The sequence below is a fragment of the Chrysemys picta genome, chromosome 4 (genome assembly GCF_011386835.1).
Source record: "Chrysemys picta bellii isolate R12L10 chromosome 4, ASM1138683v2, whole genome shotgun sequence".
Classification (NCBI taxonomy): domain Eukaryota; kingdom Metazoa; phylum Chordata; order Testudines; family Emydidae; genus Chrysemys; species Chrysemys picta.
The window spans coordinates 49,556,427-49,583,955 of record NC_088794.1 but is presented as its reverse complement, the minus strand read 5'-3'; the positions used below and the strand labels follow the sequence as shown (position 1 = coordinate 49,583,955).

Below are 27,529 nucleotides of genomic sequence, written 5' to 3'. Positions count from 1 at the left end.
TCGCGGGCAGGCGGGGGGGCGACTTTCTACACAAACAGATGGTGTCATTGTGGAAAGTGTTTCAGAGGCGAAAGGCCCGAGCTGGGAGGAAGGCAGCGGCGGGGAGAAGCTGCCCCTGTGCTGGTCTCAGCGGGGGTTGCCAGCGCTTTAGATGAGAGATGTCGTGTGCTTTTCGGGGGGGTGTCACCACCCTGCAAAGCCTTAAGCACTTGCTTATTTTTAAGCTCACGGATAATCTCACAGAACTCCGCGTGTCATTAAAATTGAGCGTGTGCATAAGTGCTTGCAGGATACTTGCTACTAGGGTGAGCAGATGATGAATTTATAGGGACAGTCCCAATTTTGGGGGCTTTTTCTTATATAGACACCTATTATCTCCCACCCTCGTCCCGGTTTTTCACACTTGCTACCTGGTCACCCTACGTGCTACTACCTGTATTTTACATCTACGTACTTTTTAAAATCGTGCTTAATTTTTTTAGTCGCTTGACAGCAACCATTAAAAATAAATTAATTCTCCCCTGGAAAGGTAGATATAAACTGGCCACTTCAACATTTTTAAGCAGTCTTTAAAAATAGTTCTGCACTTGATGAGGAAGGAACTTTCTGTTTTTCTGTTGGTGGTGGTGGTTGTTTTTTAATCTAGGATCATTTTTTGAGATGGTGCCCAGTCCTGAATTATTTGTGCACAGAAAACTCCATCAACTTCTACTCCGTTGACTTTGATGGTGATTTTAGGTGCTCAAGGCAAACAAGATCAGAACCTTTTGTCTGCAAATGGTAGCAGTGGGATATGTTGAAGAGTTGAAGGAACTGCAAACTTGCATAACTTTTTGTAGGTGAGTAGTTCCACTAATTTTGATGGGACGATTCCTGCGTTTAAGTGTTTGAAGGATCTGAGCTATACATTTTAAAGAAAAATACATTTTTAAAAATCTTTCTATGGTATCATGCAGGTTTGTGACATTTGGATGCTGTGAACTCACAGCCTGAATGTGGGATAAAAGCCAAAATAAGTAGACTTAGCAGAATTTGATTTTTATGTAATTTCAGTAAGTAATATCAATGTTTATTTTAAGCATATTCTATTTTGATCCATTTAAATTTTCACAGTTGTGCAAAATTATGGGGATATCAGGCTAATTACTGTAGATGTTGACATTCAAATACAAATTGTCAGCATATATAAAGTAAATATCCTTACGTCCTTAAAACAGAGTTCTCAAGCAGCATTTTTCTTACTTTTGCCTCTCTATAATTTTCAGTTGTTATAGATGTAAATATATTTTCCTCACTTTGTGTGGATATGGTGAAATCGACATTTACTGATAAAAATCTAATACCTCCAAGCCTTAAAATAAGAGAGAGAAGAGAAAACAAGGCCCTAATCCTACAAACCTTTATGCATTTGCTTAACTTTATACACAGGAGCTATCTCTGTGAAATCAAAGGGACTAAATGCAAAGTGTAAAGTTAAGCACATGCGTAAGTCTTGGCAAATTCAGGACCAATGTCTGAAAAACCACAAGTGAAGTATAGGTTATTTATTCATTTACAGTATCTTAAACGGTTTGACAAGATCATTTTGATTTGGAGATTTTGTCCAAAAAAATTGTATGGCAACTTTTTCTGTACAAAGAGCAAATGCAATTCGAATAAAATATTAGTCTTCAAATTTGCTAAAATACACACAGGAAAAGTAATTATAATTAACTTTTACTTACACAAAAAAACAGGTCTTTTTGTTTTTGTTTTTTACACAGAAAAGGTTTTGTGTGTGTATCTCAGTAGTGAGAATGAAATACAATATATGGAACCTATATATTTTTATAGAAATATTTTCCTTGTTATTTTAGTGTTGTGTGGTGGAAAGGAGCAAAATTAAACAGAATTGAGGTTATCTTCCTGTACACAGAAACAAATTTAGTCCAGTGCCTATCAAATCCACTGCTCGCAGGGATACTAAGAATTTGGGGTTAAGATCTCAGCAAGATATTGCTTTAGGGTTCACCAAAACTGAACTGACTCATTTTATATTAAAAGTGGGGAGATGGTAGTTCTTCAGGCTATTTCCATCATCATGCACATAAGGAGAAGTAGAGGTTAATTGGTTGTTCAGGGATCAGTGCATAATTGTGAATATTTTAAACGGTTTTAAGGGACATTTGTCCATTTAACAAAACCCTAGATTGCCTTGTTTTTCATCCTCTTTTTTCAGACGGGGTAAATTAGGCAACTTGTTTTGAAAATTGTATCCTTAGCTCTCTGCTTTAAATTAGGCACCTGAATGCACATTTAGACAGACACTTAAATGAAACTGAACTCATTTTCCAAGAAGCTGCTGATGTGAAAATTTTGGGCTAAATAACTTGACTAGGGCCACAGCAGGAGTCAGTAAGCTCCTTGGGTTAGGGACGGTCTGAGCTGTGGTCCAAGTGTTGTGTTTGTACAGTACTTACCACAATGGAGCCCCACCCCAGTTGAGGTATTTGAGTGCTAGCAATGCAAACAGCTGTCAGAGGCAGGATAAGAACACAGAAGTCCCTTGCTCTTAATGCCGTGTTCAGTTTACTAGAAACTAGATCATACTGCCTCATACACTGTTGAGCCAACCCTCCTTGCAGCCAGAGGTCACAGTAGCTCTCAATAGAGAAGCCTGCTTGCACACAGACAGCTAGTTTGCTGAAGCCTTAATTACATCAGGTATATACCGTCCTTCATAAACACAAAAACTGACCTGGAATTGTTTTAAATATCTATGGATTTAGGATGGGGGACCATATGGAACTGATGGGATTTGAGGGGAGAAAGAGTGTATGGAAAATGGATTTTTTTAGTGTTTTTTTAGGAAGAGGATATTTTATCCAGCGAATGTCAGATGTGTCATTGACTGAAACAAAAAATTTTCAAGGAGCCCTTGACATTTTTGCTGAAGCAAAAAAGTATTGAGGCACAGTCACAGAAATAAATAGTGCAAGAAAGGCACCAAATCTCTCAGTACTAAACAGGAAGACTTGAGACATGGAACCAAGGTTTCTTCAGGGTTTGTGGAAATTTGCATCTTAATGGTGTTTCTGGACCACTGGCTAAAGAGTCACAGGGTTATTAAAATAAAAGAATAACAAGGACTAGTCTAGACTGGAAGCCAGCCAGAGAGAGACCCAAAGAATAGCAAGAGCAGGATAGATGCTGATTGGATTGAAGAGTCAGAACAGTGACAGAAGCTCCTGATAGAAAATAATACAATCAAGAAAGAACTGTCTGGAAGGTTCCAAGAGTGGCATGTGACCACCATTATGTGACTTGTGCTCCTGGAGTTTGTTTCCTTTGGGACCAAACCCTCTGGAGCTTCGGGAATTCTTCCTGTTATGAACTAGGGAACTGAGACCGAAGAATGAGAATCTTGTACAGATGGTACTTATGGCGCCATCAGCATAGTAAAATATATTGTGAAATAATATATTTTAGTATCTGGACAAAAAAGCTAGCATGAATCTGCCCCCATTAGATTACACTAGTCTACAATTTTTGAGAAGTTGTCTGCTTCAGAGATAAAATGTGCTATTTATTATGTATTTTGATGTGCTGAATTTAAATATGACCATTAAAACAACTGATTGGCTACTGTTTCTAAGATATTTACGTTTTTACATTTTATGTCTGTATATTGTGTAGATAGTAGAGTTTTAATCATAAATTGTAAACATAGGTCTTTTCATGTGTTTATGGTTGCTTTACATGATACTATTTCACCTGTCCTGTTTATGTAACACTTTAAAAATCAGCAAAAGGGTTATATAAATAAAATTGATTATGAAACAAAAGGCAAAAAACTATTATGTACATAGTTTAGTCCTATTCAGTGTCTACTCGGCGCTTCTTGGCTTGTTTCTTGTATTCATTAAATGGAGCATCTCTTGTCACTGTCCAGCAATAGTCTGCAAGCATTGCTGGGCTCCATTTGCCCTGATAGCATTTCTCCATTGTTGCAATGTCCTGGTGAAATCGGTCGCCGTGCTCGTCGCTCACTGCTCCGCAGTTCGGTGGAAAAAAATCTAGATGAGAGTGCAAAAAATGTATCTTTAGTGACATGTTGCAACCAAGGCTTTTGTATGCCTTGAGGAGGTTTTCCACCAACAACCTGTAGTTGTCTGCCTGGTTGTTTCAGAGAAAATTTATTGCCACTAACTGGAAGGCTTTCCATGCCGTCTTTTCCCTGCCACACAGTGCATAGTCAAATGCATCATCTCGAAGAAGTTCACGAATCTGAGGACCAACAAAGACACCTTCCTTTATCTTAGCTTCCCTTAACCTTGGAAATTTTCCACGGAGGTACTTGAAAGCTGCTTGTGTTTTGTCAATGGCCTTGACAAAGTTCTTCATCAGACCCAGCTTGATGTGTAAGGGTGGTAACAAAATCTTCCTTGATTCAACAAGTGGTGGATGCTGAACACTTTTCCTCCCAGGCTCCAATGACTGTCGGAGTGGCCAATCTTTCTTGATGTAGTGGGAATCTCTTGCACGACTATCCCATTTGCAGAGAAAACAGCAGTACTTTGTGTATCCAGTCTGCAGACCAAGCAAGAGAGCAACAACCTTCAAATCGCCACCAAGCTGCCACTGATGTTGGTCATAGTTTATGCACCTCAAAAGTTGTTTCATGTTGTCATAGGTTTCCTTCCTATGGACTGCATGACCAACTGGAATTGATGGCAAAACATTGCCATTATGCAGTAAAACAGCTTTAAGACTAGTCTTCGATGAATCAATGAACAGTCTCCACTCATCTGGATCGTGAACGATGTTGAGGGCTGCCATCACACCATCAATGTTGTTGCAGGCTACAAGATCACCTTCCATGAAGAAGAATGGGACAAGATCCTTTTGACGGTCACGGAACATGGAAACCCTAACATCACCTGCCAGGAGATTCCACTGCTGTAGTCTGGAGCCCAACAGCTCTGCCTTACTCTTGGGTAGTTCCAAATCCCTGACAAGGTCATTCAGTTCACCTTGTGTTATGAGGTGTGGTTCAGAGGAGGAGGATGGGAGAAAATGTGGGTCCTGTGACACTGATGGTTCAGGACCAGAAGTTTCATCCTCTTCCTCTTCCTCGTCTGACTCAAGTGAGAATGATTCTGGTGCATCAGGAACCGGCAGTTCTTCTCTGTGGGGTACTGGGCATAAAGCTGATGGAATGTTTGGATAATGCACAGTCCACTTTTTCTTCTTTGACACACCTTTCCCAACCGGAGGCACCATGCAGAAGTAACAATTGCTGGTATGATCTGTTGGCTCTCTCCAAATCATTGGCACTGCAAAAGGCATAGATTTCCTTTTCCTGTTCAACCACTGGCGAAGATTTCTTGCACAAGTGTTGCAGCATATGTGTGGTCTTGTCCTGATCTCCAATTTTGCAGCCAAAATAAAGGTGATAGGCTTTCTTAACCATAGTAGTTATACTGCGCTTTTGTGATGCAAAAGTCACTTCACCACAAACATAGCAGAAGTTATCTGCACTGTTCACACAAGTACGAGGCATCTCTGCTCACTTTGGCTAAACAGAAATGTGTCCCTTTGCAAAATCAAACACTGACAAATAAGAGAGCACGACACTGTATGATTTCTAGAGCTGATATAGGGCAATTTGTTCAGCAGAGTGATGTAAGCTTCGTTATGATTGCATCATCCATGACTTCTAGGAATCACATGATGCAATTCATATCATGTATGACGCAATACCAGCTTCAGATTGCATCATTCATTGTTTTGCCTAAAAAGCAAGTACTGTCCAAACCCAGTCATAGATTTATTCATAGATCCAGTCAAAAATGTATTTTAGTCATTTCTGGTTTAAATTGAGATCCCTTCCCTTTATAACTCACTTATCCTCCGCCATTCCCAAGTCAAGGGTCATATATACTGACCCAATAGCATATCTTGAAAACTAGAGCCAATCAACAATTTTAAGCATCATTTTCGTTCTCAGTGACCCAGAATTAGTAAAGTTTGACTACATTTATTGCAGAAGCATTTTGGCTGTAGAGTAGTGTTATCAGTAATCCTTTTGAAAGACATTCTATCAATTGGCCCCATTTATCAACAGAAATAACTGTATGAACATCTGGTGATAGCCTGTGTATGTGAAACTCCTCTAGTGGAATTAATATAATTGACTCCAGCATTTGTTTTTATCTAAACAGGAGTTTGTAGCCTGCTCTTTGAGATGCTAGTATATAACAATTAAATGTTTTCTAGTTGATCTTGAGGTTGAAGGACTTTTCATGACTCACTGTCCATTAAGTGAGGCACAGTTCTATATAGCATAAGACTCCTGATTCAGGACAGCACATGCTTAACCTGTCCTGTATAAGGAAGCTTTCCTGGATCAGGACTTAATTAGTATTCTCAGACAAGAAAAAAGTTAGAGTTAAGGTTTTAAATGTACATATCAGACTCCAGGTGGTTGAACTCTGCCTCAGAGGTCTATTTATGACTAACAACAATGTTGAAGCATCTGTCAGTCTTCAGACAGTGACACTTCTTACTAGTTTTAATTCAGTTCTGGGTTCATTTAGTGTTTGGAAAAGCTTTTTTGACCAGCCAATCTAAAAACAAACAAACAAATCCCAAACACCTCTCTGTATTCTATTAGTATTCTGGGGGAATCTAATTGAGTCCTGTATCAGAGGGGTAGCCGTGTTAGTCTGAATCTGTAAAAAGCAACAGAGGGTCCTGTGGCACCTTTGAGACTAACAGAAGTACTGGGAGCATAAGCTTTCGTGGGTAAGAACCTCACTTCTTCAGATGCCTCTGAAGAAGTGAGGTTCTTACCCACGAAAGCTTATGCTCCCAGTACTTCTGTTAGTCTCAAAGGTGCCACAGGACCCTCTTTAATTGAGTCCTGTCATAAGCAAGGTGCAGCTCCTATTTAAGGAGGTTTAGGTTGTTTCTGTTTACCCCAGAAATTTAAAAAATGTCAACATCATTTAACAGAAACTGTCACATCTTAACTGTACATGGCTCTACTGTAAAAAAGGACAAAAATTTAGGATGAGATTTTAAAAGGTTCCTAAGGTAGTTAGATGCCTAATTCCCATTGAAATTTGATGAGAATAGGACACCTCTGTCTTTAGACACCTGTCAAAATCCCAGCCTCAGGCTCATTTCTCTGACAATAAGCCCTATGGCGCTTTCAAAACTTAGGCTTGACTATTAGTAAAACAATACATTGTGAAAGCCTAAATATCCATAGACCACTGTTACATATAATCCACATAGAAACTATGTTAAAAGAACATTAAAGTTATAACGTCAAGCACTCCACAGTTAGGAAAGGGTAGAGTCTATTAAGGCATTATTATCCCCATTTACAGAGGCTGTGCTGAGGCACAGATAGATTAAGGTCAAAAGTGCCCATTCATTTTGGGTGCCCAATTTGAGATGCCCAGGGCCTGGTTTTTCAGAGTACTATTCTAGCCCTACCTCTAGTCCCGCTCTTGTCCCCGCTGTATTTTATTCAGGCTGCATTCTCCTCCTCCTCTTCCATGCGGCTGGTGGGTGCCAGCAAGAGAGAGGCTTTCTGCTCGCCATTCCTCTGCCCAGTGGCCTGCAGCACTTGGGAGCAGTAATTGCAGGGAAAATCCTGCTCAGCCCTTGCAGCTCTGCACTGGATCATGCTCACTACAGATGGAATCATCAGAGAATTTAGCTGTCAAGCTAACAAGTCACTATTGAGCATTTGCAGTCTAGGATTTTTCTTATAACGTGACCAAAATTAGGCAGTTTTGCAAGTAAACAACAAAAGACCCAGTGCTGACACAAAGGCCACCCCTTTGTTAATTCCTTCTTTGAAAGCATGGAGGTGCTAGAACTTCTCAATTAAACAGTTGTAAGATTTTTTTTTAAAAAATGGGCAAAACAATGTATTTTTCCTTCATGTAATTCTTGGAACTGGCTGAACTATTTTTGCTTACATAAAAAAAAAAAAAAATAGCTTGAAGCAGACACCAGCTACAGAAACAAAATATCAATGTTGATCATTGTCTACACCAGGACATTTAACTGCAGTGGGGTTCAAACTCGCTTGTTTTAAAAAGCGCTGAACAGTGGGTCCATCTTCGTTTGTAGTTAAACTGTTTTCAGCACAAGTTCAGCTGCACCCATTCCTGACTGTTATCAGTAATGGATAACTAGAGTACTCTTGAAGGAGGAGGGCCAGATTGTTAAAGTTATGTAGGTATTTAACAGGGTGTGCGGAGTCATGAGCTGGCTCAGCACCCTGTCACTCAAATCCCCACCAGTGCACATTAATTGGGACCTGACTGAAAGATAGGTAGTTGGCAGAGGATGCCAACTAACTGAGTAGAGATACAGCTGAAGGGCTAATTGGGTGGAAGTAATCCCCAGCATCTGGGTCTATGTAAGCAGACAGGAAGATGGGGCTAGAGAGAAGAGTAGGCAGCCTGAAGGGAGGCAGGAATAGATAGAACTGGTTGCTGCTAATGTTGTACCCTTCCACAGAAGCAAGTGGGGGAAACTGGCTACTGACTGTAAATAGTATGTAAATAACTCTCTAGGCTTCTGAAAGGATATAGTGAAGTATGGTGTGGTCACTTACTGTGTTTGGAAAACACTCTCAAGGAGCATCCTGTGACAGGTCAGAAGATGCAGATAGGTGCTTTTTAAAATCCCACTAGGTGCTTAAGTGCATTAGGTACCTAACCTGGTTAGGCATTTTTTAAAATTCCATTAGATGCCTATCTGCATCTTTAGGTGCCTAAATACATTTGAAAATCTGGCCCTGAGTCCTGCCAGGCATTTTATGCCAAGCCAGGTCAATATTAGACTCCAGTTGATATTCTACCAACCTGTAATATTCTTTATTTGCAGCTGAGTTGCACTCAGGAAAGTTTGAAATTCCTTTGTATACAAAGAATATACTTCTATTCTGATCCTTACAACTGAAAACCCAACTAACTAGGCTAAGGGAGAGCAAACAAGCTAGCACAGATAAGATAAGGGTTTTAGAAAGCAATTTTTGATCCGCATAGTTGAATGATCCCAATATCTCTTAAATCATATTCTACTGTAATCCTATACTTACACTACAGAGTCCAATGTCCTAGAAACTCTAAAGTAAGCACTAAGCAGTGGAGATAAGGGTGATAAAATAAAATGTAGATTATTTACTGATGACAGGAGAAAACTGTAAACAAAAACACATGCAAAAACATTTTAAAGAAAAGATTAACAAATAGAATGGACATTCCAAATGGAATATCTAGTGACACCTGTACAAACTATATTTGCAGAGATAAAGGAAATTAAGATAAAAAAGCAAGATCTTTTTGAAAACACGGACTTTTCCTGAATCACCAAGGATTAGGCCTTGGATTTTATGGCATAACCAGTTTGCCTTGTCTCAGAGAGTGACAGTCTTGGAGATAGGGGTTGTACCACAGCTGGGTAAAGCCACATGATAGTTGTCTGTGATTAGAAAGATGGCCAAAAATATATTTTTTAAAATAATACAACACCTGTTACATAAGCTGAAGAGACAATCATAGCCAAATTTACAATAGCAGCCTCTAAATGTATGTGTCCAGAACTAAGCATGCAAATCAGAAAGATACCGAACGATCCGATTTGGGTTGGGTGCAGAAATCAGTTCAGGAATATTCAAACAATTGTGAATGCAGTTCTGGGCCCACAAATGTAGAGGCTGAGTTAAGGCCACTTTTCCTTCTAAGTTTTTCACTACCAGAGGCACAGCACATACAATACAATATGTAGCCTCAGAGAAAAGCAACTAAGTTGTGATAGAAAGCCTCATTGTATATATGTAATGGTGATTCACATTACCAAAGGCACAGGGAGAATTGTTAGGCCTATTTGTTATTTGTAAGTTCTGAACTTTTTGTTTTATTCTTTTCTAACACAAAAAATTTCCAAATTTAAGGGAAAAACTTTGCTAAAAATATATACTGTATGTCAAAATATTGTTACATATAGGACTAGTGGCCCTGACATTTGGTAACGAGACAAAATGTTAACCTTTGAGGTACCATTAAAATCTGTGTAAGATTAGTTGTGATGGAATTATTACCATTTGATGATCTTTCTATCCAGAACATCATTGACATTTCCTCATTGCTACTCTCCCAAAAACCTTCCCAGAGTTCCTAAATCTCAGCAAATCACTAATGAATACCATCCAATGCATTGTTGCCAGCACTGTAAAAAATTTGCTAGGGATGGTGTTGCTTGCTCTTCTGAGCCGGCAGCAAAACGGATGCAGCCATCCCTTCTCTCCTGTGTTCTGCCAGCACACAGACTTGCCCCCTACTGGGGAAAGCTGGTGTTGCAATTTTTTAGAAATTCATAAAGCAGCTGTTACAATCCACCATGAAAGCTTTACTATGAAGAAACTACTCCCAATATGCAGCACCTCACAGAAAAATAGATTGCATAAAGAATGTAGAGGAAGCCTAGCATCTCTACACTCTCTGGAGGATGTACTGTATGTGATGTTGCACTCCATATGTTTTATGGAAATATGCTTATGAGTGTGAATATGATGTAACTGGAATATGCTTTATGCAAAATGTCTCTTGTAAGGTATCATAACAAAGGTTATAACCCACTGAATATATTCCTCCTATTTGTATGCATGTATCATTCTTGTATCTGAAGCTAGAAATATGAAGTATAACTCTGAGGTCCTATTGTAATTATGCAAAGTGTGGGCCATTGATGGTGGTTTAGAATCTTGATGGCTCCCATTGACTAGGACAATTGGTTGTAAATGGTTTATTTACCTGCAAGCCGTCCTGTGTGTACGTGTGGGCCAACCCAGGAAAAATGGAGACTAGGGGTCACCTGATAATGAAATCCATCTTAAATCTGGTACTTTTTCATTTAGAAGGAGAGGTGGGGACCCAGAGAGACAAAAGATTCCTGCCTTGTACCAAAACTATAAAAGGGGGTGGAGCAGGACAAACGGGGCTGCAAGTCATGAGAATACCTCTGCTTACCATCTGAGATGTCTGCTGAAACTAACCAGGACTGTACCAGGGGAAAGGATTGGGCCCAGACTAGGAAGGAGTCTAGTCTGTGAAAGAAGCTTATTGGAACACCTTTGAGGGTGAGATTCCCTGAAATCAGTTTCTTAATGTATTAGGCTTAGACTTGCGTGTTTTATTTTGCTTTGTGACTTACTTTGTTCTGTCTGTTGTTATTTGAAACCACTTAAATCCTACTTTTTATATTTAATAAAATCACGTTTGTTTATTAATAAACCCAGAGTAAGTGATTAATACCTGGGGGAGCAAACAGCTCTATCAGTGTTATAAAGGGCAATTTATGAATTTACCCTGTATAAGCTTTATACAGAGTAAAACTGATTTATTTGGGGTTTGGATCCCATTGGGAACTGGGTGCTGGAAAGAGAGAACCTGCTGAGCTGTTTTCAGTTAAGTCTGCAGCTTTGTGGGCATGAACCTGGGTCTGGGTTGCAGCAGGCTAGTGTGTCTGGCTCAACAAGACAGGGTTTTGGAAGCCCCAAGCTGGCAGGGAAAACGGGTTCAGAGGTAATTTCAGCACATCAGGTGACAGTCCTAGGGGATCTCTGTGACCAAACCTGCCACACTGTATACCACAGGGGCCGTGGAACCAGGGGGGTGGGTTAGCACCCCCGCAATGGAAATATTTGGGGGCTCTGCTGCACCATGTAAACTCTTGCATGCCCCAGGTGGGAGGGGAGCATTGAGGGAAACAGGACCTAGGGGGGCTGGAGCAGCTGCCATTGAGCTGGGGAATGGTGTGGGAGGGTAGAGACAAGAACAGACCCTAGAGGGACTGGAGAAGACACCATGGGACCTGAAATTGGGTTAGGAAGCAGGACCCGCACCCACCAGCAGCCCCCCTATCAGAACCTCTCCCAGCGCCTCCTGCCCACCAGCAGCCCCAACGATTGGCACTTCCCCCTCCCTCCCATCCGCCGCAATCAGTTGTTTCGCGGCTTACAGGAGGCTCTTGGGGGTGGGGGGGTGGAACGGGGAAGGAAGAGGCAGGGTAGGGGTGGGAAGAGGATATCCCATTGGCTAGCTTAGGTGGCTCCCTGTCTAGAGTGCTGGCTTTTGTGGATTGTGTTCTAAGGTGCCTTCCCCACTCAGTTCATTGTATAGGGAGCCTAGGCACCTAACTCAGGTTTGTGGTTCACAGTGCTGTTCCTGTGATTTTCTAGGCACCATGACACTCAGCACTGCAATGTCTAAGGCAGTGGTCCCCAGACTTTACAGGGCTAGACTTCCCCTTACCTCTGTCCATGTCCCCCTGCCTCCCAGCCTAAAGCAGGATGTGGCTGGGGGCAGGGACACGAAGAGGGGTAAGGGGCTTGGGCTGTAGGGATGAGACTGGGAGCGAGGCTATGGACTGAGCCATGGCTGGGAGCTGAGGCTGGGGCAGGAGCGGAGCCGCAGCTGGGCCCCCAGCCAGGTGCAGAGCCACACTGAGGCTGGTGATGGGGCTGGAACAGAGCTCAGGGTGGGGAGGGGCTGGGTGGTGCTTCCTCCCTTCCCCCTGAGAGGTAGGGTGACCAGGTGTCTGGTTTTTGACCGTAACACCCAGTCGAAAAGGGACCCTGGCAGTTCCAGTCAGCACCGCCGACCAGGCCATTAAAAGTCCGTTTGGCAGTGCTGCGGAGCTAAGGCAGGGTAGTCCCTACCTCTCCTGGCTTCGTGCTGTGTCCCGGAAGCGGCCAACAGGTCCAGCTCCTAGGTGGGTGGGGGCTACGGGGCTCCACACGCTGCCCCCGCCCTGACCACCAGCTCTGCACAGCCAATGGGAGCTGCGGGGACGATGCTTGTGGGCGAGAGCAGCGCACAGAGCCGCTTGCCGTGCCTTTGCCTAGGAGCTGGACCTGCTGTCCGCTTCCGGGGTGCAGCGCGGTCCACAGTGCCAGGACAGTCAAGAAGCCTACCTTAGCTCCCCTGCTGCGCTACTGATGGGGAGCCGCCGAAGGTAAGCCCACACTCCAACCCCGAGTCCCTACCCCCAGCTCTGAGGTCCCCCCAACCCAGAACCCCCTCCTGTACCCCAAATCCCTGATCGCTGGCCCTATCCAGAGCCTGCACCCCCAGGTGGAGCCCTTACCCCCTGCACCCCAACCCCTTTCCCAGAGCCCCTCACACACACCCTGAATCCCTCTGCCCCAGCCCCAGCTTGGAGCCCCCTCCTGCACCTTGAACCCCTCATCCCTGGTCCCACCCCAGAGACTGCACCCCCAGATGGAGCCCTCACTACCCCTGCACTCCATCCCCGTGCCTCAACCCGCAGCCCCCTCCTGCACCCTGAACCACTCATCCTCAGCCCCACCCCAGAGCCTGCACCCCCAGCAGAGCCCTCACCCCCCTCCCACACCCCTACCCCAGCCTGAAGCTTCCTCCCACACCCATAACCCCTCATTTCTGGCCCCACCCTAGAGCCTGCACCCCCAGTTAGAGCCCTCATCCCCTCCCAACCTCCTGTGCAGACCACTGAAAGTGAGTGAGGGTGGGGGAATGTAGTGAGCGGGGGACAAAGCCTCGGGGAAGGGGCGGGGCTACGGGGTTCAGTTTTGTGGGATTAGAAAGTTGGCAACCCTACCGAGGGGGCTGGCCCAGACCCACCCCCCCTCCCAAAGTTCCCGCCATGGCCCTCTAAAGAAGGTGCACCCCACACTTTGGGGATTTCTGGCCTAAGTCCTTTTGTGGATGTGAGCCCACAGAAGACACAGGAGACCTGTGGCTGTGCAGGAAATTTAATCCAGATCTCCGGCAAGTACCTTACCCACTGGAGTATCCTTCCTCCTCTTCAATAAAACATGAAGTTTCTAGGCCAGGCCTTTTATTTTTTGGTTATGCAATGTCAAAAAGCATTGGAAGAACCTTCACAAAGTGAAGAAGGAATAATTACTCACCTATAATGCTGCATTTCTGGAGATATTTAACTGGCTTTCAACTTGTGGGTCTCAGCTCTCTAACGTGATTCAGGCAACTAACGAGCTAAGAGCCAAGAGTAAATTCCTTCTGAATGGTATCTATAGAGAAGGAAAAATTAACTTGTAATTCTGCTTCTCTGAAGGTATAATTTCAAAGGAATTCTCATTCTTGGGCCTTAGCTCCTTATTGCTTTGTCTCACTCTACTGAGCTGAGACCCAAGAGTTGGAATATAAATATTTATAATAGTATCATTAAAGTATACCTATATTTTGCTAAGTTTCATAACTGAGAAATAGGTTGTCTGATTCCTCTTAACATTTCCTCTTAAAATTTCCACTAGCTGAAGTTCTGCATGCAAAATTTGAGAGACAAAAAATTCTTTCTGAAAAGATTTAGAATGGTAGAGTGGTGGCAAAATCAAGCTCTAAATGGAAAGCTGGTTGTAGCCTCTACTAAGGAGAAACTACTGTCTCTCTCTCTAATATAAAGCTAAAAGAAGGACAATTAAGAATATGACAAAGGCATGTGTAAAAAATTATGCCTTTGTGATTAATCTTGTACTAACAAGAGAATGAGATGTCCTTATAAAAGGAATTAAACTTTACAGGATATAAAAAAACCCAGTGGTGTTATAAAGTAACCACAACTTACACTTTTTTAAAATACTGCTTTCCACCATACTTTTAGTGAGTTTGTAAATCCTTTCCCATTCTTCTCAGCTACATACCCAGCCTTTTGCATTTCAGCCAGTCCTGGAGTGGTTTTAATTAATTATTAATCATTAATTCACCATCAGCAAATTAGCAGTTTAGAATATATCAAAGTTAAGAAGGTCGCTTGTTTTGCTAGCATTATCATTTCATGTTGGTTTCAGAACATTGGACATTCAGATATTGGCTGATGAGGTTAATTTCCCCCCCTCCCCCCATTAAAGCATTAACCTTGTCTATAAACTCCCTATGAGAGTATCACTAAATTGCAAATACTTGTGGGAAATAAAATTCCTCATGAGGATTTGCAGGACTGCAAATTTCTTTATTAACATTGTATCATATTGCCATCTTATTTCCCCCTCTTTCCCCTACCCCCATACCATCTACTCAAAACTACAGTGCAGTTTTTGGTGCTAGCAGTCTAAACAAAACACATTTTGAGCTGTATTGACTTCTTAATGCACTTGTGGAAATCCCATTTGTGTTAATGAGAGTAGTTTATGCACCTTGAAAGGCCAAATTCTACCTTCCATGCTATGGGGGAGGGGCAGAAATACTGGTTGGTACCTCCTAGGCTAATGAGATCCTGGTAAAACTCTCACTGACTTAGATGAATTTAGGATCAGAGCCAATTTGTAGCAGGGAACATATTGCAGCTCTTCGGAATAGGAAGAGTGTGCAGTGGGAGCAGCACAAACTTCCCTACTCCTACTTGTCACTGACGCCAGAAGTACAAACTATCAGACTGGTGTCTGGATATGCTGCTCATCCCATTCATGTTGGAACACGGGATAGCATGTTAGCTGACCTCACCTCTCCTAGCAGTCTGCAGAGGAGAGGCATGGTGAGGGAAGCTAACTCGTTTGCACAAACACACAGCAGCAGAATTCTTTAAGTTTGTGCGGGAGCCAAGGTAAAGGAGAAAGAAATGAGTCACTTTGAATGCATGCCATGAGGGTAATGATTGAAAAGATTCACAGACAAGGAAGCTTGCAGTGGCATAACAGGTATATTGAAAAACAATGAACTGTGCATAAAGAGCGAGCGAGGGGAGCAAAGGCAGGGCCGTATCAGACTCTCTGTAATGTGAATTTTTTTATCTCCAAATGGGGCTGCTGGAGATCAGATCGAAGACCACAAATTGTCAGCATCGTCCATTGCAATCGTTAACAGCGGCCCCAGGGCCAGTAGTGCTTCTACAGGTAAAGCTGCATTGGGGGCTGTCCAGCTGCAGCTCAGAGTAACCCCTAGGAAGGTTGAATATAGAATAGCAAGTGTTAATTAAGCCAGCCACCGCTCTTTTGACCCACGCGGGCGGGTAGGATCGCTAGTGGACAGCAGTGGCGCGTGCGGGCCGTTTCCCGGGCCGCGGATCTCTTGCCTCCTCCCCGCGTTATGAATGTTTTTCTCTGTCACGTGCCAGCGCCCAGTCCCAGCGCTCGGTATCAGCCCCCCGGAGGGAGGGGGAGTGCAGAGCGCGGGCGGGGCCCTGGGCCGGTGGCGGGCGCCGTTCAAACCCGGCAGCCGCTTGGCGCTCGGCTGGGCGGAAGGCGCCGCTGCCCGAGCCAGAGTCTTGCAAGGTGGCACCGAAACCCCGGCCCTGCAGGAGGGACAGGAGCGCGCTGTGTCCCTTCCAGGGGGTAGGAACCTGCAGCCCCCGCCATTGAGGCGGGGAACAGGGCTTAATCCCCCCGTTAATGTGTAACCCCCTGGGCTGGGGAGGAAGGGGGTTTAATGCCCCCCCATTACTGTGTAATTCTCCTCCTTCATTGGGGCAGGCAGAGAGCTTATATCCTACCCCCTTACTGTGTGACCCCCTCCACTGGCGCAGGGAGAGGGTTTAATCCACCACCCCCCTTACTGTGTAGCCCCCTGGGCTGGGGGAAGAAGGGGGGTTTAATTACCACCTTCCCTTACTGGAGCAGGGAGAGGGTTTAATATCCTACCCCATTACTGGGGGTAGGGGAGGAGGTCTGTTAAATACCATACCTCCCATTACGGTGGGACCCCTGCGATTCAAATTCTTGCAGACTTCACAGTTGTTCAACTCCAAATCTGAATTTTGTAGCTTGGGCTCATCTCGCAACACTGTTACATGCTGATTACAGTTTGATGGAAAGTTTGGCCTGAAGCTCTTCCTGCAATTGGTCATGTAACTGTAACCCAGGCCTGATCTGGAGTTTTTACTGGTTTTGTACGATAAGCTGTTTCCTGAAAGCCTGCAGCACCCTTTGTTCTTTAAGGCCTTATCTACAACTGACTTTTTTTTCTTACACTACATTAGTATAGCTCTACCTATGGTAGCAACGGGGAGTGCTGCTTGACGCGATAGTGTTTAAAATGCCCCCATCCAGTCTACAGCAGCTGCTACTAGTGAAGCTGAGAAACGCAAAATAAAAAAAACCCTTGTGTAGACATAGACTGAGTCACTCCTCATTTGCAGCTTTTTCCAGAACATTTTAAGAGGCTGACAAAATAGTGTGGTTGAAAGCTCCCAGATGTAGTGTTTTGTGCCCTATTGATTTGACTCAAGACTTAAGGCTCCTGTCTCTTATGTTACCGTACAAGCAGTATGTAGTTTAATGAAAGGTTTCAGAGTAGCAGCCGTGTTAGTCTGTATCCGCAAAAAGAAGAACAGGAGGACTTGTGGCACCTTAGAGACTAACAAATTTATTAGAGCATAAGCTTTCGTGCATATGCATCCGAAGAAGTGGGCTGTAGTCCACGAAAGCTTATGCTCTAATAAATTTGTTAGTCTCTAAGGTGCCACAAGTCCTCCTGTTCTTCTTTATGTAGTTTAAGGGGCTCTTCAAAACTTGCTCCCAGATTTCTGCTACTTTTTGCTGTAATTCAACATTTTTATACTAAGTACTCTATCTTGCAGTCCTTACTCTGCCAATATATCTACTGGAGTCAATGGTCATTTTGCTGGAGTAAGGACTGCAAGATGAGGTACTAAATGATGTAAGTGTTTTGGAATCATGTTTCTTGTAAAAGGCATATTTGTTTACATAAATGTAAAACCTGAATCACTTTTTCTAAAAGCAACTTTTAAAAATTTCTAGAATACACCTGTTGGACGAACTAAATGGCTCCAAAAGGCAAAATAAAAAAAAAGAAATACAAGTGCTGCCCTTGTTTGTCATCACCATCTTTGCAGGAAGATGCCGCTGGAGAGCAGGTGTGGTGTTAGCATTTTTATCTGAGGACTGGGGAAAGGGAATTGACTTTGTAATGTGTAGGAAGTTTATCCTTGGTGGCTGTTTTAACTGACATGTTCTATCCTGCATTAATAGCTCTTCTTGCTATACCCTCCAACTCACCTTGTAGTGTGATTTACACTTAAATTATGCTCATATGCACTTAGGGCATGACTACACTTGCAGATGTAGAGCTCTGAGAGTTAAACCAGCCCTCAGAGAGTGCAGTAGGGAAAGCGCTGCAGTATGTCGACACTGTCAGATTCAAGCGCACTGGCGTGGCCACATTAGCAGCTCTTGTGATGCCACAGAGAGCAGTGCATTGTGGTAGCTATCCCAGCATACAAGTGGATGCAACGTGCTTTTCAAGTGGGGGTGGGGTGGAGTGTGACTGGGAGTGTGTTGTGTGTATGTGGGAGGAGAGAGAGTTGATTTTTGCGGGGCTGAGAGCATGTCAGCATGCTGTCTTGTAAATTTAGACAGCAGCAGACCCCCCCCCTCCCCTGTGCCCCTCTCTCTCTCTCTCACACACTCACAGCAGCAACATTCCACACTAATGGTTGTTTTGTCCGGGAGCAGATAAGCATGCTGGCGGTCAGAAAGGGAGCTTTGAAAGGGGATATCTGCTTTCCTACAGCCAAGTTCAAAACAATGGCAAGAGTGGCCACCTGATTTAAGGGGATTATGGAACGTTTCAGTGCAGTAATGCAACACCTCGTTCACACTAACGCTGGGGCGTTTCAGCCAAGGTGCAGCAAGCATTATGGTTCTCGTGGAGGTGGATTACCAGGAGTGCTCCAGCTGCAGAGTCCAAGCGCACTAAGTGCCTTGCTAGTGTGGACGGGTTGTGAGTTAGAGCACCTGGGGCTGCTTTAATGCACTCTCTCTAACTTGCAAGTGTAGTGAAGCCCTTACACATCACCTCTGATTTTGGCTCTAACTTTTAATCTGGCCCTTTACGTGCAGACACATTCTTGAGTCTCTTACCTGGCTGGGGAAGATTTCCCAGCAGTGGATTCAGACTCTTCTTATTTCCATTAAGGGCTTCCTCTAAATTGTGGTTTCAAAGGAACAGCTCCATTCAGAATGTAGCCTGAAGAACTAGAGGGAAGTTCATTGGTGTTCTGCAGCCCTTTTGTACTGGCTAACTGCAGGGGGTATTTTTGTTTGCAGCAGAGGCATGCCTGTGGTCTGGAGTTCCATGGTGAGGATTTCCTTTATGCCCCAGCTGTCATAGGGTTTTGTCTACTCTGCAATGTAAGCCAGGGCATATAGAACTTGAGATATCAGACTCTGGGTTCTTTAAGGCTTGAGTGTCTGTACTTATTTGTAATACCAGGTTAGGAATTGTTGGCACCTGAGGCTCCAGTGTTTACACTGCATTATGCAGGCCTAGTCCAACCACCCATATCCCAGACTTCCTAGTGCCCTCCCAAAATGTGGCTGCTCTGGCCCTTTGTTCATAGTGCAGTGTGGAAAAACTTGACTATCCAGAGGACAAAGGAAGTTGGCTGTGAGATTGTGAAATACTTTCGGCAGACTCCCAGAGCACAAGTCCTGTGGGGCTGTGTCCACACTGTAAAGCAATAGGGCTTGAACCCTGAATTCCAACATGACTTCTCCCCACCCACCCCCCACCCCGGATCAAGCCTAGGGCCCAGGGTCAGTGTGAGTTGGATGTAGATGGAAGGGGGGTTAGACTTGAGACTGAGTTCGAACCCTGAGCTTACATTGCAGTGTAGTCATACCTACAATGTCTATGGGGCCATGAGAGCTTAAACCCAGGCTGAGTTTTGCTTTAACTTGACCTGCTGTCTTAAACTAGCCCTGGGCCCCATGAGAGGGGGAGTGAAAACTATTTCACACCCCAGGCTCTGTAAGGGCACATTGATGAGTCCAGTCTTTCGTAGCCCTGAAACTTCTCAGAATGGATCTCCGCAGCCATCCCTTACCTAGGCAACTCCCCTCTCCTTCTTTCTCCTTATTTTCTGGCAGACATAGTTGTCTCAGAGCTTTACTTGTATACTTTCTGATACAAGAAGTGAAAGAGGCCATGATCCTTCCCCTTTGTGATATTTTGAGGCTTTCTACCATATTCAGGAAAAATCCTACATATGCTATTTACCCAGATCCTAATAATAAAAAAAGTGGTGGGAGGACTTCCCAAAGGGAGAAATTGTCTGATGTTCTGGAGGTTGGCAGAGATCCCCCACCAAAACTAATGAGATTAAAATATATGAGCTTTACGAAGATAAAGTTCCTGATTGTTTTTTGTTTGGTTTGTCTGTCTTTTGGCTGTGCTTAACTCTGGGGAGAAGGGAAAATCTCAGGTTCCCCGTTCTACACATTACAGGCTGGAAACTTAGCTGCTCTACCAGACCATCTTCCCACTCCATCCAATCATCCCCATTTTTTTACTATTCCCAAGCTTGCCCCAATATCCAGGCTGTAGCTGCAGCCTCCCGGTTTCTACTTAAACTGACCCTGGCTGGGTTCTGCTGTTCCCCTACTCCAGATCCCTCCTCCCACTCTCCTCTTTATTTATGCCTATATCTGCCCCGTTCCAAACAGCACCAATCTGGGGCAAAATATTTTAGGAATAAGGGGGTTAATAAGTCTTATCTACTGCACAAGAACACTGGAATTTTTGACAACCTCTCCAGAATAGATAGTGCTGCAGGCACAAAAAAAGACTATTATCCAGTTAGATTGATATATTTCCATAAAGTCAAACTAGACTAAACATATGGTTCCAACAAGAAGGTTAACTTAGCCATTTTTCAACTCCTGTGTATTTTATGGTATATGTCTTATGAGAACAGTCTCCTAGTGTAGGTGTATGTAGAGTAATCCAGTCCTGAGGTGTCTTGAGATAACTGTAGCAATGCCCATCTTTAGAAGAAAATGTCAATCTTCTAGCCAAATGCAGATTTCAAGGAAGTGATGTTTTCCACTACTGCAACCTTGACATTCTTGGTTATATTATAAAAATAAAAGAATGCTCTTATCTAATATTTTCTGGGTAAATTACTATATTAGTGATTTTTTCCTGGCTGCAGCATCAGTACCTATGTGCCAAAAACTACCTAAACCACAGCCAATTAAAGATATTCAGTGTGAACAAATTAACACTGCATTAATGTAGTTTCCTTGAATTTAATACATCATACATGCTTGTCAGAGAATGTATGAAAAATATTTTTTTTGCCACAGTGCAGATGTGGGAGCAGCACGTCAGATTCAACTTTTCCCATGGCTTTTGTAGGTTTGTAGCACTTATTATACACATGATGTGATGTGTTTGGATTATGGGAGCAGAGAACAGCTAGTATGTGCTATTGTATTAACACTGTTTCGTAGGTTACTGTATATTGGATAAGTTTGTTACATTACTTATATACTTAATATCTTTTTTTTTTTAGCTTACACAGTTTGAACCAGATGAAGAAATTAAACTTTTATATCAGTTTGGAAGCTATCTTGATTACATAGAAACTCCCCGAAAAGATCATGGCAAAGTGAAAGGCAAATCCAAAAAGCATGGAAGAGAATGGAAGACACAGGAAATGGAAAGGAAAAATAAGCCTGATCTTTGCAACAGAAAGGAAAATGTGGGTTTGTGTGAAGAAAACACTGCCAATGACACTGATCTTAAAAAGAATAAAATTCTTAAAAAGAACAAACATGATACTAAAGCAAAAAGTCATTTGGATTCAACAAAAAAAACCTTTTGCAATAAGCAAAACTCCTTTGTCCCCTGGCCTTTTGTTGAAAAGAAAGCAAAGAAAATAAAGCTATTTCAAGATAACAAAGTAATTGATGGTAATGAAGAGAGCTCTAAAGAGGTATATCACAAACAATATTCTAAAAATTCCAGAATGGTTCAGAAGAATAATACTCAAGGCAAACAAAAACGTCTTTGCCTTCCCTCATCACATAATTCTTTTGTAACTGAGAATGGTAAACACAATGAATTAAGTTGTAGAAATAGTTCTTGGTCTCAGACAACTTGCAAACGTGAAGGTCTTGATTCTAGTGTGCATTACTTTAGTGGTGGAATCATAGCAGGTTTTAAAAAGCATAGGAAATTGGATAAGGAAGTCCCTGTTGGCTGTTTACTAGGCTCCAACACTACTGAAATAAACAGCTGCACTAGTAGTACAGAGCCTCTTTTGTCATCTAGTCCAGCAGCTCTGGAAATTAAAACTTATGACTCAGAAGATGAATTCAATGTGGAAACCCTGAGGGATAAGGCAGCTTCTCATATGAACTCAAAAACTGAAGCAGTATGCAGCAGCGTTGATCTTAGTCAAGAGCTTTTTATAACCCAGAAGTCTTTTTTACCAGTGCAAATTCCCAATAATAGCAGTACTTGCTTATCCCTCTACAGTCAAAACCATGCTAAAGATGCAAGTGTAGAAAGAAAGTTTAAACAAAAAATCTCTACAGATACTTTAGAATTTTCTCAGATGTCTTCAAATAGAGAAACATGTGATGAACACAGTCAGTTTTCTCAGAACGGTTTGACACCAAGTAGGGGTAGGAAGTCAGCTACAAGAGAATGTGCAATTCAGACAGAAGACTTTTTCAGCTCTCCAGCACTTGCTTCCTCCTTAAGAATGAGAGAGAGATTTACAGATTGCCATGAACAACCACTGGACCTCAGTTTGCCTTACAGAATTAGGTCAAGTGCTGAGAATACAGGAAGGCTGTCCTTGGGGGGTGCAGGTGATGGTGTTCATGTATCTTCCAAACACCCATTAGAGCCTGTGTGTCATATAGAAAATCATCCTGCTGGTCCAGTGTTTGAGGAGGAAAGAGAAAATCATGTGTTCACTCAGTCTCAAAAATCAGATGAGGTGAAATACATTCAGATGCTGCTTAATTCATCCTATTTCTTTAAAGTGAAAGGTGATTCAGATAATATAGTTTCTAGAACACAGTTAGTGAAGCCAAAGTTAGGAAACAAAAAAAAGAATAGTTGTAGACAGTACAAGACAGGAGAAATCCTAGCCGAGAAGGGTATTAGTCCTACACATCTGAATAAATAGTGTGCCTATAGACACATTCTTTATATATTTTTTTTCAAAGTGATTTTTTATTTCAAAGACTGCTTTATTCATTATTTCAGAACAGCAGAAGATAGCAGGTAGGCTGGAAAGAAGTACATTTGAAATTATAGCAGGTAAAGTTTTAATTTACTTTACTGAATTCAGCCTTCACACTGGGCCTTTTCCCCACAATAACTTGCATAACTTACACCATCTGTGCTGCTTATCTATTTTCACCTATCACCTGTTAAACTACACTCATGTTGTAGCTTTAACTTTGGACCAAGTAATCCTGTGTATTATGTATGTTGTGAGAACATATCTTCTCATAAAACTTCAAAGTGAATAGTTTAACGAGATCCTCAAATGAATCATATACTACTCAGTTACTATGTTGTTCTAGGTTAGGGTTAGCTGTAGTCTAAGTCTGTAATTGAAAAGAAAGTTGTTTTATTTCCCCCAAATTTATACTGCATAATTCCAATAAATAGGGAAGGTGTTTAATCAAACATTACAAAGAATGTAATGTTTTTTTATTGGTGCACCTATAGCAGCACCTATAATGGTGAACAAGGACAGTCATGAAAAAAGACACAACTGTGTATCTCCTGGTGAAAGAATGACACCTTCAGGTTCTGACCTAATTTATTGTAGAGTAGGTCAGGTAATATTTTTTTTGTTTCCCTTTTCTAGACATACCTGGCAAGCTGGCACTTATCTAGAAATGTGTGAAATACTGGTTGTTCTGGGTTGCCTCAATCAAATGCAGTACTGTTCAGATTTTTTTGGTATCTACTTGACTTCAGATTTGTTGTTTTTATTCTTACAGTTAAACCTCCAGGTTTCAGAGCATGAGAAATAAATATTTTAAAATTAAAACTTATGTAATAGTCCTCCAGATGACAGCGGTATTAAGAAAAATAGTTCACTGTGTTAATTATTCTTCATACATATGTGGTAGATTATATATTCTTACCTTCTGCATACATATATTATAATAGTTAATTATAAAAATGTATAGCATTTTGAAATTAAATATTGCCTTTTATTAAACAAAACTGTTCTTTACTGTGACTGTAGAAGATAGTATTTTTGAAGGTGACAGAAAGTGCTCTACATTTTAAAATTCAGAACTTAATTTATATACAGGGAACATTCCTCATTGTCCTTTACCCAGCAACCTGAACCATTTGATGTCTCTTTTTCTTTTTAGCTACAAATGTGAACCTGCTTAAATACTTTAGAGAGTTTCAGTAAAACTTTGCTACGCTGTTTTTCCTTTATTCTTGTACTTCATTTTAAACCCCAAAATGGTTTTTCCTTAAATTCTCAGCAAAAATGTAATGGTGCTATAAGTCTCATGCTATGAAGACTTCATTATTTACATAAAATGTGATACATACATTTCCTAGTATACATTGACTTCTCATAAATTGAGTTAAGCTACATTTTTCAAAAGAAGTGACCAAAGTATGTTTAATTCATTATCTTTGCTTGTGTGTGTGTTTACTTGCTAATTTGTAAAATACAGTAATTTAGCAGAGATTTCTTACTCATTTGTGAGACTCAGATTTTACTGTACCGAAAACAGAAGAACAGATGCGCCAGTGCCTATATCATACATTAAAAATGGGTTTGAGTGTGACACATGGGACCAGATCAGTAGCAACAGAGAGGGATATAGTTTCACATCACTAATATTGAAAACTAACACTTTTTACAGGACCATTCTAATTCTAGTGTATTGACTGCACATTTAGGCAAGCAAGGGACCAATCCTGTAATCAGCCCATACTCTAAACCCCCATTGACTGCAGACTCTCTCCCTGCATCCTCCGATGAGGCTGCTTATAGTACTCTTGAATTTCAGGATCAATCCCCATTTTCCTATAGAGATTTTATTATTAAATGTGTTAGTTCTCTTAAGCAAATACAATTAAAGGTATTGGATATCAATTAAAAATGGAGAGCTTCCTAGGTCTCTATTCAACATAGATTCTCCTTTGTGTCCCCATGTTAGTATAAACGTGCACCTGCAAACTGATGACAGTTTGCCTGATAAAAGCCACTTAAGCCAGAGTAAAGATCAGGGGGCTCCAGAGCCCCCCTACCTTTGCAGAAAATTAGGTAAAGAAGGAGGATTTCAGGTGCAGAAAACTGACTGCCAAGGAGGAGAACACAGGCACAATGTGCCTCTGAACTTTTGCTAGGCCTGTCAACAAACACCACCTCAGTTTTGCTAAGCAAACCTTATTTATCCGTGTGTCCCTTAAAACTGGGAATGTTTTCAAGGCCTGTACCTTTCAGTTTTACAGAAAACAGTGAGTCAGATCTTGGTCAATGCAAAGTCTGTCTTATTCCATCTTCGTTTCCATCCTTTGGTCTTGTACCTGAGTAAGAACATAGCTGGACCCAAGGACTGAGACCTTTACTAGGGCCTGGCTTACCCGTTGATTCACCATTTTATCTTCCTACACTCCTGATACTGGTAAATGCCTCCTTACTCTTGTCTAAAATTTGTAACTACAGTCTTTACTCCACACTAATGGAAAAAAGGTATATTTGTATGGTTGCAGAGAGTACTACCATGTAAGCTGTACATTGGGATCTTACATTCAGTGCAGACTTTGGAAAGATCAATTATTTGCTTCTAAACTGAATTTTTACCTCAGAGGATAGTCTTTCAAAATGTCTAGAGGCTATCCAATGGCTACACATGCTTCTCTGATTTTAGAACAAGTCCCTTGGTGAAAGAGGGGTTGGACAGGAAATTCACAAAATGGTTTCTTTCAGACTCAAGTGACTCCTCACGTTCTCCACTCTGAATAATCCTAAATCTTCCTCTTCCAGAGAAGATCTGTAAACAGAACCCTAACCCTTCAAAATATTTCCCCTGTTAAAAGTAGTTTGAGCTACCAGATGAACAAAGAAAAAAGAAAAGGATTTACCTTCTTTCCAATTAGTTCAGTGTATGTATTGAAAATATTTATTCACTGCTGGGGCATATTTACTTCAGCTAGCAGCGTAACCAAAGAAAAATGACTAAATAAAGGAAAATTGTTTAAAGATGTAGCCCGGATCTAAAATTTGGAGGACAGTGCAGCAAATTAAAGCAGCATAGTCTAGGTATTAGAGCTGCTGAAGAGACTCAAGTGGACAAAGATAAATAATTAATTGTCTCCTTTTGTCTTCCCTTTTCATCTTATCTTTTTATTTCTCTTATCCTCTGTTACTTTCATCTCTCTTTCATGTGTCCTCATTTTGGACAAATCATTTTTTTAATTGGGGTAAAAAGTGTGTGAAAGCAGTTCTGTTCACTTTGAGGTAGTTTTGGAAAATCATCTGAAGTTCTCACCTCGGATGGATAGATATATTTAGTATTCCTTGTACTTTCCCCCTCTACCATCATTTCAGTTCTTGTGAAGTCTTCTGCTATTTTTAGACTGGACAATTTCCATTTAGCTATTTGCTTGAAATATGCTTTTTTGAGCATGCATTATGTGTCCAGTGATGACTTACCTCTTGAATTTAATAAAATTAGCCTTGTAACTTTTTATATTATGCATGAGGCATTAGTGCATTGATGTTTCCTCTTAAATCAAAGCTATCTTTAGCCTGTACTCTCAAACAGGGCTCTTACATAAGTGAAAGTTCAATATTCCTCTCCTGCTCAAGCCTTGACTAAAGATCAGGCACATCTTGTATATGTACTTCACAACATAATCATGTTCTGATATTGACCCTGCCAGCAGGTAGGGGACCTTGGGGGACAACTACTGCAGTGGTGGGGAGCAAATAAACTTTATTAAGAAAATGCAAAAACGGGGAAAATTCAATAGTGTGGGGTACAGGGTTTGTTAAGGTAGACAATTGTGGAGGGGTTTCTTTTAGTAAATAGGATAGGGGGTTTTAATTGTGGGGTCCAATACAGTGGGGTCCAATACAGTTGGTAACCAATTAACACTGAAGTATAAATGTAACAGGTAGCTAACAGTTCCTATGTAAAGGGTGTGTCACAGCAGCATATAACCAACTAACAGTTATGGGTAAAATATGTTAAATAACCAACAACTCTAGGTAAAAATATGTCACAGTGGTGTAAATGTAAAATGTGAGGTGTGTTAGAGAGAAAAAGGGTAACCAATGGGGTTTTATGCTAGATTTCAGTAATACAATTGAGGTTTGGCAGCGGCAGGAGCGGGGTGAGCACGTGCGGGAAGGGATTAAAAGAGAGAGAGAGAGAAAGGCAGTGGTAGAGGAGTGAGGTTGGGGGATGGGGGAAGAGGAGCACGTGGTGGAGCAGAGACCAAAGGCAGAGGCGCTGTGGAGGGAGATTTAAACTCAGGGAGACACAGAGAGCAGACAGGCTGCAAGTTTAAACAGCAGAGAGACTGCAACAAGTGACTTGGGAGCTCGGGGGGAGACACGGGCAAGCTCGGGGGGGGGGGGTTAGGGCAGCGGGAAGACAGACTTAACCACAATTATACATTTTCTTTGAGAGTGTCACAATTATACAGAACACAGTAAAATCTTATCTATGATCTAACTTAACCAAGACTACACAAATTAGCAAGTAACAGAA

At 42.0% G+C, this 27,529-nt stretch overlaps 1 protein-coding gene across 6 annotated transcripts; it reads left to right on the top strand.

Annotated features, from left to right (window-relative positions):
* The first annotated feature begins 709 nt into the window (after positions 1 to 709).
* On the top strand, positions 710 to 24,005 carry LOC101950180 (uncharacterized). 6 transcript variants are annotated; one of them, XM_042858890.2, is made up of 3 exons: positions 15,495 to 15,609; positions 17,762 to 17,877; positions 21,319 to 23,099. In XM_042858890.2, exons 2-3 carry the CDS (start codon positions 17,785 to 17,787, stop codon positions 22,945 to 22,947), a joined length of 1,722 nt encoding a protein of 573 aa, XP_042714824.2. In that variant the 5' UTR covers positions 15,495 to 15,609; positions 17,762 to 17,784; the 3' UTR covers positions 22,948 to 23,099. The 6 variants fall into 6 exon arrangements, with proteins under 6 accessions (XP_065450939.1, XP_042714824.2, XP_023955543.2 ...); XM_024099775.3 differs by having other exon boundaries at positions 15,565 to 15,703; positions 21,319 to 24,005; XM_065594866.1 differs by lacking the exon at positions 15,495 to 15,609 and adding an exon at positions 15,762 to 15,898.
* The last annotated feature ends 3,524 nt before the right edge of the window (positions 24,006 to 27,529 follow it).